Source organism: Siniperca chuatsi, linkage group LG16, assembly GCF_020085105.1.
Source record: "Siniperca chuatsi isolate FFG_IHB_CAS linkage group LG16, ASM2008510v1, whole genome shotgun sequence".
Classification (NCBI taxonomy): Eukaryota; Metazoa; Chordata; class Actinopteri; order Centrarchiformes; family Sinipercidae; genus Siniperca; species Siniperca chuatsi.
Window position 1 is genome coordinate 6,148,962 of NC_058057.1, and position 18,781 is coordinate 6,167,742.

Sequence of the window (18,781 nt, forward strand, 5' to 3'; positions counted from 1 at the left end):
CCCGTAATTGGGAACTGGACTAGTAAAATTTGAATTAAATTCAAGGTAAGTTTTACTAACTATGACTGATTGCTCTGACATTGTCTAATACAGTATTTGAGGTAGGTTCAAATGTACTGAAGAAAATAGAATCAATTCTGTGTTTTCTGGTAATAGATTTCAGTACAACAACTGTCTTTTCATGCTGTCATATACCACTCATATACCCGTATATTAGAACGCTGGGCACAAAAACATATTACTTTGATCTTCTTTGCCATATTTGTATGTGTTTCAAAGTAGGGCTGAGCGATGTGAATAAAATATTTTATTGTGATATAGGTATATTTATATCACCATATCAATATATACCAGGATATAGTACATTTACTTGTAAAAACTTTTAGATAAAAACCAGATGGACATTTTCGTGTTTGGTTAATGCAATAATAAATAACTACCTTGAAAATCAAGGTACTTCATCACATTGACGTAAAAATTGTGCAAGTCCAATACTGCATAAAGCTTTCTTGCTCATCGATTTGCAACATTGGCCACAATGAGAGATATACACAAGCAGAGATATTAAAGGAAAGTACCCTGGTAGAAAGATTTCTGATGGTTGACAAATTTCTATCATCATATTGTCATCATAAAAATTGTCAAATCGCTCAACCCTATTTCAGAGAATTACATTTGTTTTACCAGTAGCAAAGCAACAAATTACAGGCCCAGTAGAAATTAAGTCCACACTGGATGATTCAGCACTTAACGATTTATGTTCACTGTTAACTGTGATTGTAAGGGTGCGGAGAGCTGGGCCAGAGTTCGCCTTCCACCACAGACCTGCAATTAACGTTTGCATGTTTATTATCCATAACCATAATCTTTCCCTAACCTTAACCAAGTGTTCCAGTTACCAAAGGGTTGTGTTACACCAGAAAAGAACAAATCCTTACGACGCACATCAGACTACGTCAGACGGCTAAGTCGTTTGTGGCCAAACAACCACTGAGTGAAACACCAGCTGTCATAAAAAGGGGTGAGACATGATATTGCTTGAATATGGAGATAACAGCGCACAATTTCAGACAGTCTCTCCTGGAATACATTCATAGTGTCGCACTCGGTTATACACATGAAAAGTGACAAAAACAGTTGTGTAAAGAATGAAAAAAAGATCGAGAGAGAGGGGTTCAAATCCTGCTTACTTTCTCACTGTGACTGGCCACCAGCTGGCAAATCACTGCGTGAAGTGAGTGTGAATATTGGATTGACTGTTTCGGAAAGTTACAGAAATTGTCAAAAATTGTCGACCATCCGACAAGCAGTTCTGATGGACTATACAGACGCCTTAACCATAGTTTATTTGCCATAACCATGATCTTTCCCTAACCTTAACCATACTGTAGTTGCCATGTGCAGATATTGTAAAGAAGAATTTTAAAATCTTAGTACTGGAACTTAAAAAACATTGTCATTGAACATAATCCGAAGTTTTGCAGAATAGTCAAATATTGACGTTCGATGGTTGAGCAGCTGATGTTAGTGGCTGAAGAGTTTAAGGGATTAAACTAGAATGGTTGTACAACCAAATCTGATCCAGCCGGTATTGACTGAAGAAACTTGTATCATATAACTTGATGTGGAAATGTTCTTGGACCTCAGGTCTTCACTTGAGATGGTGGTGGTGATGAAGGTTACGTGTCTCAGGTATGATGATCACACCCCAACATTTCAGCAAACACAATCAACACAGTTGAACCTGAGATACTTTATTATAACTGAGGACTTTCATTAGGCACAACACTGAACTCCTTTAACAACTACTATGTCTTCATCCCTGTTTGCCTCCACTTTAGACATGTGAGCAGCAACCTTTGATTTACCCTGATGCTATGCAAGCTGGCTCTTTCTTTTTGACTTAAGACAGGATTCTTCCCACTCCACCCACTTCATTCCAGCTAACCCTGCTGTTGAACCTTCTGAGCACTCATTAGCCTCTCTGTGTGTCAGCAGAGAATCAATCCCCTTATTTAAGTTCCTTCCTTCCACTCACCAGATGACTTTTTGAAAAGCTTGCTCAAGTACCTTCAAATTAGCATTCATTTACTGTATCATTAACGGTGTGTGGTTAGGATTAGGGAAAGACAGATGTGCACAATTTTTAATAAGCAAAACCCATTTTTCTGAATATTACTTAATTTCTTCATCCCAGACATGAACATTAAACATGAATTTAAAGAACTTATTTATGAATGAGAGAGGGTTTGTAGCTACAAGGTCTGTAGCTCTTCAAATGTGTAGTCTGTATCTACAAACCACACATTTGAAGACAGTGAGGTGAAGATTCTAAGTAGAGAGAAGAGTTGGTTTGAAAGGGGTGTCAAAGAAGCCATTTTTATGAAAAAAGAAAACCCCTCTTTGAACAGAAATGGTGGTCTGAGATTCAATCTGCCCAAAGTTTACCACAGTGTTTTAGCACCTTGGTCACGCCAATCATATGCTAATCAGGTACTTAACAGTGATGAGGGAGGTGCAGCCAGAAAACAATAGGCCTGATTACTGATTACTGAGCCATCATGGAAACAATGAGGTCAGTTTCAGGTGAAACTATGCAGAGTAATCAACAGATACTCATGTAGACTCCTTCCTGCTTAAGTAACACAGAGTAGCTTAAATTTCTGAGTTCCCGGTCCATTTTTCACAATTGAGAATGACTTCCGGATGGGAGCCGAAACGTCTTGATTCTGAAAACACTGTCCAGATGACTACGACTGAAACCTTTTCTACGATAGAACACTCCTGGGCGAATGAGGGACTACACCGTCTTAAATGAACATTGTGTATCCATCCACTTCTCTGCAGCAATCCACTATACAGTATATGTATGTGTAACACCAAACTGTTATCAGTGCATACTGAAAGGTTTTGCAAGTAAAGTGCACTCATCCTGTGTGTGTGTGTGTGTGTGTGTGTGTGTGTGTGTATACACTTGTGAAGGGTCTTTGAGCTTTTTAGCTCACTTGTGAACACTCGTCTCAGCAACAAATACGCTTTTGATCAATGCTGCAAAATGACAATACCCTGTAAATGCAATGTTTAAGTCTCCATTTCACTGATTACAGTGACATAATGTCTCCTTGTGTGCAGTTTAACAACTGATAAGAACATAAGCCACAGGTGTAGGAATAAAAAAGACAATAGCCTGTACAAACAGTAAAAATACAACTTTAAGCTTGACAGTTACACCCAACCCTGATTTGACATAGCTCATATCAGACTGATTATTTTTCTGTTTTAATTTGCAGTTCAGGTTTAGAAACATTTTTGAAAATAAATTTAACATTTGAAATTTTTGTAGCAATTTTACTTTTGCAAGATTTGGATTCACAAAAAGTTATAGCTCCAGATGTGACTTGACTTTGGTTGGAAACTTCAAGTTTTCAACCCTGAGTCGAGCCGTATTCACGCAAAAATAGGCGAGACGCCAACTCTCTAGATGAAGCGTCACAGCAGCTGTGCTGCTCACGTGGGCTGTGTGGCTGCTGCAACCTGTTAATATGGGCGTCGAAATGAAAAGCAAGAAGTTGCACGATGCACATGCTCTGCTCAGGTACGCTGTGTGGTCTGTCCATAAGTGTCTGTCTCACATCTCAATATGAGCTTCTTTGGCTGGTGGAGTGTCCCTTAATGAACCAGAGATGGTGTAGAACCTGCAGGGACATGAAAACAGGAGGATACAAGGTCATCAGTAAGAAACATCTTTGTATTTTTAAAACTAAAAAAATTTTAACTCATGTAACACTAAATGTACTTTTAACCAAATTTTGCAAATCAGGAACGATTAAAGTAGTATAACAATTTTAAGTAAATCTCATCAGAACATATAAAACATCCTCACACATAATTATACAAACACACTGACATGACATTAACTGAATCTGAAATCACTCCCTCGTTCACTCATTCACTATCATTCACTAATGCTAAATTGGCAGCTTATAGTCCAGCAGTGGTGGAAGAAGTACTCAGATCCTTAACTTAAGTAAAGTCTAACCTGTTCAGCTGTATGTTTAGCTTTCTCCTGTTCAAATTTTATATTTTGTGTGTTTAATTATTATTTTAATGGATAATTTGGGACAACAGATGAAAATTTGCCTTTTGGTTAACACTGGCACATTTACAGTTATGTCGGCCCCTCCAAAGGGTCACAAGATAAATCTTTTTTTCTACCTCAAGATATGACTTCTTTGAATGCAACCATCTGAGAAGTTTAGTCTATACTTTTATCATGAACACTGATGTTTTTTGGTAAGTGATGTAAAATGAGTTAAATTAAAAATTTATATAGAAAAATTTATTAGAATTTCTAATTTAAATTAGGGATAAGAAAATAAAACGAAACTAACACACCCGCACAAATTTATTCAACATCTGCCACTTTCTGTCGTCATAGTCCTCTCCTCGCCTATTATATTCATTTGTTCTGGCTGAAATGTCACTTTTCTGAAGATATATTTTCAGGTTCCATGTCTTCTCTTTTCTTTTTATTTATGGTGCGTTTGTTGTTTTCCACATGCTTAATTACAGCAGATTTAATACAGAAATGGTGATAGAATGATATTCACAATAGATGAAGTGAATATTTATTAAATTTATATTAAACCTAAAATGAAGTAGTGGCGCTTCCTAGGAGTTTAAGAGTAATGTCTGGCTGAAGCAGCAGCTAAATAAATCAAGTTTACTTTCTTAAACATCCACTCAGTAGCATGAATTATAAAGAGCAGCAAGCTGAAAGCTGTATTGAACAATTTCAAGTATAACAGTATTTCTTTGTATCCTAACTATATGGTCATTTAGTTTTAACGTTAAAGCAATATTGTGCACTACATGTCCATGTTCCTCAAACCACCAACACAACATGCTGAAATGATGTGATGGATATTCTTTGCCTGCCACTGCACACAGTAATGACCTCAGGTTGATAAAGATGGCCAGATGCTCCAATATAACTACTTGAGTATAGAATATGGTAAGAGGACATAACAAAAAAAAACAACCCCAAAACATCTGGTTGACTGTGTTTTTCCATTGTGAGTCTACTTTCAAAAGGAAATCTTATTCTAGAAAGTATTAGCACATAATTCATTATTATAATGAATATAAAAGAGTAACATCAGAAAATAAGGCTAAATGTACTTTTAGAATGTATTACTAAAATTGCAATTTCATGATTGGAGCTTATAGCAAAGCTGCTTTCGCTCAGATGATCTCTGAAGGGCGGAACATGTACTTGAGTCTACAGTGGCATTACCAACAGTGAAGGCTTTCATTTAGCCTGCTGTGCCAAGCCCTCACTGTCAGATGCCCTTGAGAATGAGATTGAAGTGCGGCATTCAATCAAAGGTTCTGAATGATGTTTCACCTCACAACGACAACAGCAGAAGTATAGAATAGAAGAGTATTGCCCAGCATCGCCCACATTCATACTGCTGATATTGTTGTATTTGTCATTTCTACACTATGTTTAAGTTAATCTTTCAAGTACACTGAAGACTTTGTTAAACAACACAAGCTGTATATGTAATTCAAATTGGGATATTTACATTTTCTGTTTCCACCGTTGTGGAAATATTTACTGTAGGTGCAGACAAACCCACTGTAAAATGAATAATTACTACAATAAACTCTTAAAGGTTTGAAATGTACTTTTTGAATGAGCTACAATGGACACTGAAGGTTGGCCACAGTATTTCTGTCATAAATGTCTCTGAAAGCTACAGTTCTTCCTAACTGGGAATCTGAGGAAATTCTATTCACTTGTTATTTTATCACTTTATTATCTGAAACAACCTTATTTGTGCCACTGATTCTTTACAGTCTAGTTTTCACAGCTATGCAGAAATGCCATCATTTGGTATGTTAAGGAAAACCTCATGGGAAAGACATAAACTATACATATGCACTTTAATATTTAATTAAAAAAGTGTTTAGATTTTTAACACACCATAAATATATTTCTCTAGAGGAGAGTGTCTTCCAGAGGTATATAAAATATGTTGATGGGACATTATCACCCTTCCTATGCTTTTTTTGTACTTATTTTTTTCAAAACTATTTTCATATATGCAGCTTAGCTGCTTCCAAATGTACAATCAACAGGTTGGATACTGCACACATTGAATATTGTATATATGCGTTTACCCATAAATATACGTTCACACACAGACACACACACATATATATACAGTGTGTGTGTGTGTGTATGAATGTCCGAGTGTACATGCTAATTACAGGGAGTGGTCAGACATTCAGTAACATAGTCGTCCCTCTGTTTGAAAAGGAGAGGACAAGCTGGTAACTAACCTTCTGATACATTTTGATGATGTGATTATAATTTTCCATCATCAGTCCACCTTTTCTCAAACACATCTTGCATATTCCTTACTTTGTGAGTCACATTCTCCTTAAGTTGTACTGTTTGAATCATACTTTTCCATTTTATTAAAACTGGGGGTTTGTTTTTTTCCCACCCTTTTGTTATTTGCTTCATTGTTGTGATTCTCAGGATTCTGAATAAATGATTTTCATCTTGACTAAGACCAGTTGGTGGTTTTCCCAGTATGATATGCTCTGCTTTTATATGCAGAGAGTTTTTTTTTAAACTTCTTCTATAAACTTAAAAACTTTCAACTCCCTATATCATGCTTAGAAACTGTTTGAGTAAAAGGAGAAGAGAAAAGGAGTTGGATGAGAGAAAGTAGAGAAGAGAAAAGACTGCAATTAAGCTATATTTTAACTGGAGAGAGTGGACAGGGAAAAAAAGTGTTCTTTTAAATTCCCTGTCTCTCAATGTTTATCCTCTCTAATCCTACTACTATTATCAGTGTAACCAGAAGGGGCAACAGTAATCCCAATTATAATAACAAATCATCTCTCACTTTTAAACTTCATCCCCTCCTCCCCCACCCCCCCAAAAAATTAAACTCTCCAAAACCGCCTTTCTTAGTCTTTCTACTGTTCCAACAATCACCAGAAGTAATGGTCGAAATAAACCCTTAATTCACTGAGTTAGATGTGAAAAGGCAGCCGCGAAACGGGCTGCAATGGCTGCAATTTAATCCTTGGGGACAAATGCGCATCAAAGTACGTAATCAGAAACAGCTATTAAATCGCTCTTGCATCCAACCGGACTCCAATGATAAAAACAATAATTTTACCTTGCTGATCATCTTCAAATGCACTTCATTCAAACTGGACAGAAATAAAATAAAACTCTCAAAAAAATGTCTTTGTTAGTCTTTCCACTGTTCCAGTAATCACCAACTCTGGTTTGGTTGAAATAAATCCTTTCTTTTCTCATCTAATGCGGTGAATAAACATCTATTATATCGCTTTCCTCAAAGCCAACAGTTTCACAGGGAGGGACTCACATGCACTAATATGCACTAATATGCACGCGCGGCCGGACCGGCTACCAAAAATAAGGAACAGAGATGCTCGGATGACGACACATTCAAAGGGAGTGTGACGTCATTCTCTGCTCAGGACGCCATTACTCCACTATATCTTTACATAGCAAATAGTTGTTTGCTGCTATATTAATGTTCATAATCTTGTATACAGAACCTTTTTGAATGTTTTAAATTAAAATTCTTACATATAGCTCCTTTGCGGCCCTTATTATTTTAGTTAATACAGTTAATACTGTGCTTTAGATGCATATTCAGAAACAAATTTACAATCAGTCAAATTACAATAAACTAATTGCCACACAAGGAACCTGGAGCTCCAGGGCAGATGCAATATGCAGTCTTGCATATTGCCATGGTGCATTCCAGTTTCACTGAGTCATGACACTCAGAGGTGAAATGTGTCAACAGGGTTAGCTAAATCAACTCATTAATTAAAATTAGGTCAGAGACACTTAACGTCAAGGAACCGACCATTTATAGCAAATTGTACTTTACAGTACAAGGCTGTATTCTTTGAAGGAGCGCTAAAAGAATTCAAACAGCAACAAGGATTCTGCAGGGTGAACTAATCCCCCCTTAATAAACACATACTTAAACATTAGATCTTAGTTAAAACAAACAAAACAAAAAAAAATATGGATAACCATATAAGGAGGAGGTTCGGGTGGTGGAGGGAGTTGTGGCAGCAAACGGCCAGCGAGTGTATTAGCAGAGTAACAGTCAGAAGTGTCAGGCTATAATGGCTGCGCTGTACACCTGAATGAATATGTTGGATGTATCTAGTCAGCTGGTAGCCACACAACTAGCGAATGAGTCATTGATTATGAAGCATGAACGAAACAGTTTATGCCAATCAGCTAATGCAAGCACAACTCCAGTGCACTGCCTAAAGTAATGCTATGCTTCATCAACAATTTCACAGGAACAAAGACTAGAAAGATAACACACACTGTTTTACCTTGACTTTCTAAAATGCCAGCGTTTCTTCAGGACCTTAAAACAGGAGGATTTCGCGCAGGAATTATTCAGGTTCACAACCTGGTAGATGATGGGGTTGTACATGGCTGAGGACTTGGCCAGCAGCGTGGGAATGACAGACACAGGGATAGGCACCGAGTCTGGCTCACCAAACGCTGACACCACAGACACCACTGCATAAGGGATCCAGGCTATCAAGAAGCCTGCACAGATCAGCATTGCAACCTGGGAGAGGACACAAAGCAATATTCCAATCACAGATTTGTCCTTAATTCGATTCCTCTATGAGCAGTACTGAAATGTCTTCTTTCCTCTACTTCCTCTCTCTACCGGTTTTGCTTTGTCCTGCTCTTTTTCTTTCCCTCACCTTCCCTCCAACCTCTCACCCACCTTTGTAAGTTTCATCTCAAGGTTATGGCTGTTTCTGATGCGGGCATCAAAGTGTGAAATCTCCTTTGCAGAGGACTTGACCTTGAAGATAATCATGACGTAGGAGAAGACGATGATGCCTGTGGGGAAGACGAGACAGAAGAACAGGATGGCCATGACGAAGCTCTGGCCGGACACGGAGGCCTGTGCCAGCCACCAGTCCAATGTACAGGAAGTCCCGAAGGGCTCCGGGGCGTAGTTTCCCCAGCCAATCAAGGGCATGGTGGCCCAGAAAGCTGCATACACCCACACAAAGGCCAGGCACAGGAAGGCATGGTGGCGTTTTAGCCATGTGCCTAAGAGTGAAGAAAAAGACAGGAAGAATGATGGAATAGTGGAGAGACAAAAACTTTAAATTAAACTTAAATTTAATCCAAACTCTCTAATTCCAACCTTATATTTTAACTTTGACATCAGCCTCAGCATGTGGATCATAGAAATCCTGACTCCTGTTGGGACTCCACAGATGAATGAATTAATTTGGATGATTGTTAACTGAACTTTTGTTAAGGAGACTGCATTCTCTTTTGTCAACCATTAAACGCAACTTTGCCAGTCTGACAGGTGACCCAGATGTCATCAGGTCAATAAAAAGGTCATCGACCATTGGTTCTGTCTCTTTTTCTCCTGGAATCCTTCACTACAGCGAACGGCTGTGGCTGTCGCCCCCTCAGTGTTGCTTGCTCACCAGCTGACACCCACCTAAACTCTCTCCTCTTGGCTTTGCCATGTAATCTGCTCGGAGAAGTAACACACAGCAGAACCGAAGCCTACTGATCTACCACAGCACTGTGAAGGCCTATTAGATCTCTGCAATAAAGTTTAGTGCCAAAGGCTATTGCACAAAGCCTGCTAGCTAACTAGCAAGTTAATGCTGAGCGGTTAACTCTGTAAGGACAACCACAGACAGAACGACTGGCTTCCTCCGATCTCTACAAGTACACACTGCACAGCAAAAGACGCTTCCACAGCGGAACCACAATTCTTCCCAGCTTGGCTTGTCTACAACAGACTGACCGCCAGCTAACATCAGCACTAAAGCAACCTCTTTTTCCTTCCCACAGACAGGTAACATAACAATTGGGCATAGCATAGAGTAACAGTGTACATAGCTAAGCAAAGTACTGTTTAACTTTTGTACATGTGACACTACTGATGTGTTTTCATTGAGGTTTTATTGTTGTGATCTTCTCCATGGTTAACGTGAGGTTATTATTGTAACCGTAGTTCTCAGCCACCACTAAGTTGATGTTAGTTTATGTTATGCTCCACACAGACAGTCTTTGCATGCTAACTAACTCCTTTTAACTTGGCACAAAATCATACACATACACCTCTAGTTTGGTACTTAAAGACAACCACACAGCGGAGATGTCCCTTTGATCTGACGACATGGGTTCATGCACACAAAACATACAGAGGCAGAACAAAGAAACATACACACATTCCACTAGGCCTGCACCCAGACCTGCGCACACAAACACACACACACATATAGACACACCCTTTGTTCTGTAGTTTAGTGTATTTAGAGTTAGTCTTCATATTGTGTGTTTTTGCTTTTGTTTGATTATAAGGAAGTTGCCAGTGTGATTCAGTGTCCTTTGAGGTGACTTTCCCTGTACAGTAATAATGTACAGTGAAACTACTAATATGATATGGTCACAGCGCTGTAAAAGACTCATTGCAAGTTATTGCAAACGCTTGATTACAGTTGTTGCTGCTAAGGGTGGTCCAACCAGTTATTAGGTTTAGGGGGCAATCACTATTTCACACAGGGCCATGTAGGTTTGGATTTTGTTTTCCCTTAATAATAACAACCTTCATTTAAAAACTGCATTTTGTGTTTACTTGTGTTATCTTTGACTAATATTTAAATTTGTTTGATGATCTGAAACATTTAAGTGTGACAAACATGCAAAAAAATAAGAAATCAGGAAGGGGGCAAACACTTTTTCACACCACTATATATATTAAATGTACACATTGACTGCATGTGCATGAGAGCAAATGTTTGAATGTGTGCGTTAAAATATATAATAACACAATAATTAAGAATTAATATTCCAGTCATGGGTTTGGGTCTACATTGTGGACAGTTACTGATTTTTATTCAAATCAATAAGCCAAGGAGACCCTGTTAAAGGAGATCCTGACGTACCGTATGTGAGATGGCAGATCTTGAGGTACCGGTCCAGACTCACCACAGTCATCGTGATGAGGCTCCCGCAACCAAAGAAGAAGCCTGCCCAGCCGTAGAAACGACAACCCTCCCAGCCGAACAACCAGCGGTGGGAGAAACTAGATACAACGAAAAAGGGCTTTCCTGTCACTGCAATGATAGAGAGAGGGAAGGAAGAGATGAGATGAGGAGGATAAAAGAATGAGATGCATGAAAGGGGATGGGAAGGAAAAAGAGGATGGGAATGAGGGGAAGTTGGGTTGGAGAAAGAGATGAAGGGGTAGACAGAGAAAGGAAAATAAAGAGATAATGGGATGAATGGAGAGAAATAAAGGAGAATGGGTATATATTAGACTCAAATCTTTAAGTCAGTTTCTCAGGAAAACTTTGAACGTGAAAACACTGACAGAAATCAGCCACACACAAATGACTGTTGACTCACACCAGACACAATGAATTACTAAATAGCAATAAGCAATAAACCAATTTTTACTTTTAAATAAACAATAACTACTGCCTTAAATTAACTAGTAAACTAATGGCTTTGCACAAACATAGATTAAATGCTTATTCTTTACCTCTCACCATCTCTACAACCATTTCTCCACCATGGATCACATACAGAACCAGCATTTACTTTGCTATGCGTAGGCATTTGGCAGCTAGTAAGTGTGTTACTTAAGAATGAATAAATTAAGTTTTTATTATTGTGTCATGCATGTGACTATGCCTAGCCCTTACAAGACAACACACATTCATATAGGCCAGATGCAAAATGGTGCCTATACTACATAAAAGTCAAAAATAAAGAAAACCAATTTGAATCATTTTCAAAATCCGATTTTCTTTCCTTCAAGTCAACAACAATTGTCAACCACTGAGAAAACATGTACTGTATATTGCAGGAGAAATCAGAATAAGAACTAATACATAATCAATTTTTCCAGCCTTTTGAGTCAAAGTTACTTAAATAAATCAAAATTGAACAGCCAATACAATTTTGGATCATCTGTACACCAGAATATTTCAGAGGTTGATTAAGCCATTTCATGAAAAACTGATACTCTTAAATCACCGTAGTCCATCCATCATCGCCCTTCCCACTTCTCCCAAATCATACAGCTCGCACAATCGGTTTTCCTCCTGAATGTTTTTGAATCTGCCAACCTCAATGGCCACAGGAAGAATACCAGTTCTCAACAGTGCAACTAAAGATCTTTGGATTGTAGCGAATTAAGGCTTAAATGCATTAAATTGGTCATAGTGAATTACCTTTAATTTGGTAAGAGAAAGAAGCAGATTTACACTCACTTCTGGCTATCATAAGAAATCAGTGTTCACATTAAATTAAAAATCACATTAAACAGAATTTAACTCAAAAATTCGTTGTCACAGTTCAGTTCAAAATCTTGATAGTTAACTAATGAATTTACAATAACAATTAATAATCAATTTAGTCTTGATCTGAAGTTGCTACAGAGTTCTTGTCTTGTGTACAGTGACCGGAATACTTCATGCACACAAACCACATGTAACCAGATTCTTTATAAAGGAAATGTTTATTAAACTACTAACTACATACACATGCAGTTACTGACTATACAAACAATAAACTAATAACTACTAGACATACAAATGAATGGATAAATGCAAACATGAATGAATGATATGAACACAGAGATGAACCATTAGTAAGTTAAATGAGAACCATTTGAGACCAGATGGTGCAGTGAATGATCATTTTGCCAAGCAGTATTAACTTGTGTAAACACAGGAAACCACTTCGTGGACGAACTTTAAAGGTCTCATATTATGCTCATTTTCAGGTTCATACTTTTATTTTGGGTGTCTACTAGAAAATGTTTACATGCTGTAATGTTAAAAAGAAAACCACATTTTTCTCATACTGTCTATTGCTGTAGTACCCTTTTTCAGCCTCAGTGTGAAATGTTTTAGTGCCTGACTCTTTAAGTCCCCCCTTCCAAAAAGCCCAGTCTGCTGTTAACTGCACTTCTACCATGAATATCACCGCAATAACTGCTTCTAAACCAAAAACTTCACAACAGCACATGTTCAAGCAGGAATCTGACCCGAAATAGTGGACAAATGAACAACATTGGCAATCAAGATTACAGGTTTCCCTGACATTTTCCTCAGCTAAATACTGCTATTTATATCTGTCATAAAATTTTAGCTTAGTACTTATGCATAAACTCTCTAAACACATTACATTTGTCTTTACAGGTACATTTATCAGAAGTGACCTACAGAGCCCAATGAAGTAGAAAGCAGAAATACAGAGGTAATGTAACGTATGATATGAAACAAATAGAAGAAACAACATTAGTCAAGTACTTATTTCTAGTAAAAAGACAACATTATCAAAGTAATAGTATAGTGATGACTGTAGCCACCCATGTGTTATCCTCTATGTAGGATACACATTAGTTACATCAGACTAGTGACACTTACTTACTTATGAGGCAGAAATTTACCTGGAATAGACTATTACCATGTCAACATAAGGTGAAATTCTGATCTTACAAAGTAAATTGCTTATGTACTGTCAGTATTTTACTTGTCAGACAATTATTACAATATTTATGTTTTAAAATGTTCGTCAAAGTTGCAATTATCTGTTTGATATCCTTGCAAAATACTGTAGACAATATTGTATAACTTGTATTGTGATCTGTCAACACCATAATTGTTACGGACAGACAGGCAGGAGACACCGATATGGAAACAGAGGGTTCTGGTGAATGTCTTGTGTTGCTTACAGTCACTATTTACTACCTGTAGTAAAGGATTACTAGCAAAACTCTTTGCTAGTAAACCAGATTGAGTGAGAGCTGAGAGATTTTGTTGCAACTGTTTATGTGGGAAAACTGACATGGATTTTTTATGACTGGTTCGCGGAATTAATTTTCGTAATAAATATCAGAGCATAAGTACGGCCAATTCAAAACCAATATCAGGAAAGTTTACAAAAACTTAAATGACAATATTTCGAATTTGGATTGAAACAAATTTTTAATCCTTTTTAGATGCTTAGTATTATATACATAAGACCATAAATTACATAGTTAGAAGGCTATTGTGGATTTGGGCTTCTGGTGGCTTCAATAAAATGCCCTATAAACCACTTCCCAAACAACTCACTGTCCATGTACCCTGCTGGCTACTTCCCATAGAGGGCGTCAGAGATCCCGTCCTTGTTGGGCAAGGATGGTGATGTGGTCCCTGGTTCCCTCGGCCTGCCTGTATGCATGCTTGGTACCCCGGGGCACGATGACCTGTCTCCCTGCTGAGTCCAGCTGAAACCCTGTGTCGTCACAGTTGTAGATCTGACGGGGGTTCTCCCTCAACTCGTGCTCCTCCAGGGTGGAAGTGAGGAGCCAGTCTTCGTCTGGGTGGCTGAGGTTGTACATTTTCTCATCTTCCTCTCCCTCTTCCTCAAATGGCATCTGAAAATGCATATTTTTCTGTCAGACGTAAATTCAAAATTTGGTTTAAAAAGGTATATTTCATGTTACAGTACCATGCATGCAGTATTTACCACATGCATAGAAACAAATATATTTACCTTAAGTCAAAGCAGCATTACAATTTCTATACCCACCTTTTCTTTAACCATATTGATACGCCTGTAAAGGAAATAAAAACCTATCTCTTACAGTCACACACCTTACGTACCTTTCGTACTTTAATTCCCTGTCTCGTCTTCTTTCTCCGTCCTTTATCTTTTCCCCTGGTCTACCGTACTAACTCGTCCTTCTCTCTCTCTCTCTCTCTCTCTCTCTCTCTCCCTCCCTCCCTAGGAACATAAATCACACGAGCAACATTGAGTGTCAAAAGCATTAAATTTTGGTTAACCTTATACATAACCTAGCATACTATATGGGAGGTTAATCTATATAACCAATATTTCCCATCATAAGAGTCTAAACTGGCCTATTCATAGACACACTATCTCTCACACACCAAAATTATTTTCATTTAGCTTATAAACAAGAAAATACATTTGAACAGTTAATTAGATTTTTTTGCATTCAATCTTCATGTGTTTTTTAAAAAAAAAAAGCCACACAAGATCCTATATTTTCATTGGATAGACAAATTAGTGTAAAGCTAGCTACTATACACACATATGAGTGCATAGTTTAAGCAGAACAATAAAAATACAGACACACTTTTAAGTTGGGAGGAGCTTCGCCCAAGCGCAATCTAAACGTTCTTGTGGCTTTCTCTCAAAGTGACTTTTGTTTAGTAATTAAACATTTAAATGTTTATGTATACATATGATACTTGATGCATGATATAGAGTCTTAAACATATATAAATTACTTCCACTTCGATGCCAAACGTCAAATGGAAACCCCACGGAAAAAACGGAAAGTGTGTCAGACCAGACATGTCCGACTCAAGAAACAGTTCCGCTAACCCATTTGCAAATGAACTAATGCACATAGCTAGCACGCAATGTTCTTGCACCCACATATGTATACAGGGCCAGCTAGCGGCACCATAGCCAGCTAACCCTTAGCAAAAACTAAATTATCAACTCAGTTAGTAATCTACGTTATTAAAATGTTTTTTACTCACCGTTTCAACGCTGGGGAAGGGTCCCAGATCATTGGAATGGATCCTTTCTTCAATATTAATTTGGATAGTCCTCCAGCATCGTATGACCCCTGATTCTGTATGCACGCTGGTGTAAAATGTTCTGCACACACACCAAAAATAAAGTCCATTCACTTGTCTGCAACATTTTTCTCTTTTAGAAGACTATGCAGTGATTTGCTTGATGCACTGCAGCCAGGAATAATGCACTTTTCAAGGCTGGTTTTCAGCAACATGGCTACTCCCTCGCTTCGCAGTTCGACCTATAAGCCAGCAGTGAGGGGGCGGGGTTATGTAATTTTTTAGCTCGACTATTGATTTTGATTGACAAATTCTTACTGGTTAGTAAAGCTGGGGGCCATATTGTTGAGGGGGGCTAGAGGAATGGCAGTAGTAAGCGATTTCATATTTTCATAGCTTTTATTTTACCCCTCCGAGTTTATAAAAAACGCAAAACACATTCAAAACATATTTTAACTATATGGGACCTTTAATATTTAAGTGAAATCAACTTTACACACCTTTCAGCAGCTAAGAAGTTTTGGAAAGTCAAAGGAGATGGTTGGAAACTATTATTAGGAATTATTAATCATCAGAAGTAATTTAGATATCATACCTATGTTTATGGGAGGCCCTAATATTGATCTACACTTACAGTAATTTTATTAGCTTTTATTAAGCTAAAGCATCACCCCAATATCACAGGAAAGTAGTAGTAGCTTCACCTGGTGACTTAAATGACAGGGAAGAAGTTGATCTGGAGGGGGGAGGAGAAGCAGTGCCATTCCTCTTCATAGTCAATCCCGCGTGGTGACTTTGACTCGAGTCGGCTGTCTTCGTTCCTCTTGCTCTCAGCGGGCTGCAGGGTGATGAGTTTTCTTTACAACCGCTTGGCTTGGTTGTGATGCAGGTGTTGCAGGTCTTTTTTAGTTTTCCTCTTCTTTTCATAATTTTTTCTTTTACTCAACTCCCAATAACTATCTTGTTCGAATTATTTTCTTTTCTAATTTCTTCCTAAAAAATTAATACAAGTTTAAGTTATACAAGTTTAATTCTCACATGTTTAACACTTCTCATCAGTCTCATCAGTTGCTGCAAGGTACCACACACCTTTATGAATAAAACGGGATAATATCCACTTATAAGTAGGTAACAGCATTCATTAAATGTCATACATGGTTATATATGTTACAACATTTGTCATTATGACAACACCTACATATGTCCCTATATATAGGCTATACATACATACATACATATATACAGTGGTGTGTATATATGCAGAATCTCTAATTATAAGAAAATAATGATAAATAATAAAGAATATGTATGGGGGGGGGGGGTAAAAATGAGTCAGTGTCAGTGGGGGTCCCGGGCCTTGTTGATGAGGCCAGCTGCAGACAGAAAGAGACTGTTTTTGTGGTGTGAGGTTTTGGTCCAAGGTGGGAGGGATCTACCACAATCTTTCCTGCTCGCCTCAGGATCCTGGAGGCGTACAGGTCCTGGAGGGAAGGTAGAATGTAGCCAATCAACTCCAATCACCTTCTCGGTACAGCGAATGATACGCTGCAGTCTGCCCTTGTCCTTGGCAGTGGCAGCAGAGTACCAGATGTGTAGAAGTGCACCATCATTGTGTCTGGCCAGTTGAATTTCTTCAGCTGCCACAGGAAGTACATCCTCTGCTGGGCTTTCTTGGTGAGGGAGCTGTTGCTCAGGTCCTGAGTGATGATGGTGCCCAGGAAGCGGAAGGACTCCCCAGTGTCGACAGGGGAGTCACACAGGGTGATGGAGGTGGGTGGGGCTGGGTTCTTTCTGAAATTCATTTAATAAACTGTCTGAGTTTGGGGAGTTCATGGCTGAGATTTTCCTTGTTAAAGTCACCAAAGACAACTAAGGAGTCCGGGTTTCTCCGCTCCACACACAGTATCTGGTCGGTGAGCATGCGCTGTGTGTCCTGCACGTTGGCCTACAGTGGAATGTAAACACCGACCAGAATGAATGAAATGAAGGAGTAGAAGGTTTTGCAGTTGATGAAAAAATATTCCAGATCAGGAGAACAGTGCTGGTGAATCACTGTCACGTTGTTACACCAGCCACTGTTGATGTAAAAACACATACCTCCACCTTTCGTTTTGCCGGAAAGTTCTGTTTTGCGATCCGCTATGAAGAGTTGGAAGCCTGCAAGCTGCAGCACAGAGTCTGGTATCGATCCACACAACGACTTCTCGTTGAAGCATAAAACGGAAGATGAATAAAAGTCTGTTTTTCCTCACTAGTAGCTATAGTTCATCCAGTTTATTGCACAGCGAGTGACTACTTTCTAGACCTAACACAAAATCTATACTGTATACTACACATTACAGATAAGATAATTACAGTACAGGGGAACTGTTACCAAAGATGACTCAGTTACCAATCAAAATTGTCTATACTGTTGACAAACAGGGTGAAGCATAAATGAATACAGACACCCAGTGCACCACAAAACTGCCATTTACCATGGAGCTATTAGTAGTATCTATGGAATCTGCAGAATCTCTAGTTTTAGGAGATGCCTCAAACTTCCTTCTAAAAAACTTAACCTGTTAGAGCCTTTGACATTTATTTCAAATGTATTATAATTATTGTGATACACAAAGTATTATGAATAGTTACCTTATCATCTTGTTTAATTTTTTTATCTTACATTCTATATTTTATGACTAGTGCTATTATTGCTGAGCTGACCTGTTTCACACATTTCATTGTACCACAGAGACCACAGCCATCAGGATGAAGTGTGCGCAAAATAAAGGAAATACACTTACACCTATGTTCCTTATTAAACAGAAAAATAAAACAGTGCACCTTCTTAATTCAAGTTTCTCTTTCACCAAACTAAGACTTGAATGCCTTAATTGCCTTGTTAACTCATCGTAAAACATAAACAAAATAAAATTCAACTCTACGGCTGTTTTTCCCACTGCCTCTCTCTGCCGTTGATGGCCTCCTTGTGCTACTGGGTTAGCTCGCTGAACAAGAGACTGTCACTGAGCAGTGGCTTTCACTCATTCTTCAGAGGCAGACCATTAAATTAGCAAAATAAAATAACAAAAATCACCCAAAAACGAGA

At 38.3% G+C, this 18,781-nt stretch overlaps 1 protein-coding gene and 1 long non-coding RNA gene across 4 annotated transcripts in view; both read right to left on the bottom strand.

Annotated features, from left to right (window-relative positions):
- Positions 1–3,190: 3,190 nt before the first annotated feature.
- opn5 (opsin 5) overlaps positions 3,191–18,781 on the bottom strand; it is an 81,714-nt gene continuing 66,123 nt past the window's right edge. For all 3 annotated transcript variants that reach the window (XM_044169415.1, XM_044169416.1, XM_044169414.1), the window contains 4 exons: positions 11,026–11,196; positions 8,826–9,160; positions 8,416–8,660; positions 3,191–3,695 (listed from right to left, as the gene is read on the bottom strand). In XM_044169415.1, coding sequence (XP_044025350.1) covers positions 3,629–3,695; positions 8,416–8,660; positions 8,826–9,160; positions 11,026–11,196 — 818 coding nt within the window. In that variant the 3' untranslated portion in view covers positions 3,191–3,628. The remainder of the gene's footprint in view (positions 3,696–8,415; positions 8,661–8,825; positions 9,161–11,025; positions 11,197–18,781) is intronic.
- LOC122863194 lies at positions 12,394–16,880 on the bottom strand. Its single transcript, XR_006374942.1, has 3 exons — positions 16,395–16,880; positions 15,652–15,772; positions 12,394–14,513 (listed from the first exon to the last, which is right to left on the bottom strand). It is a non-coding gene; the product is annotated as an uncharacterized LOC122863194 (long non-coding RNA).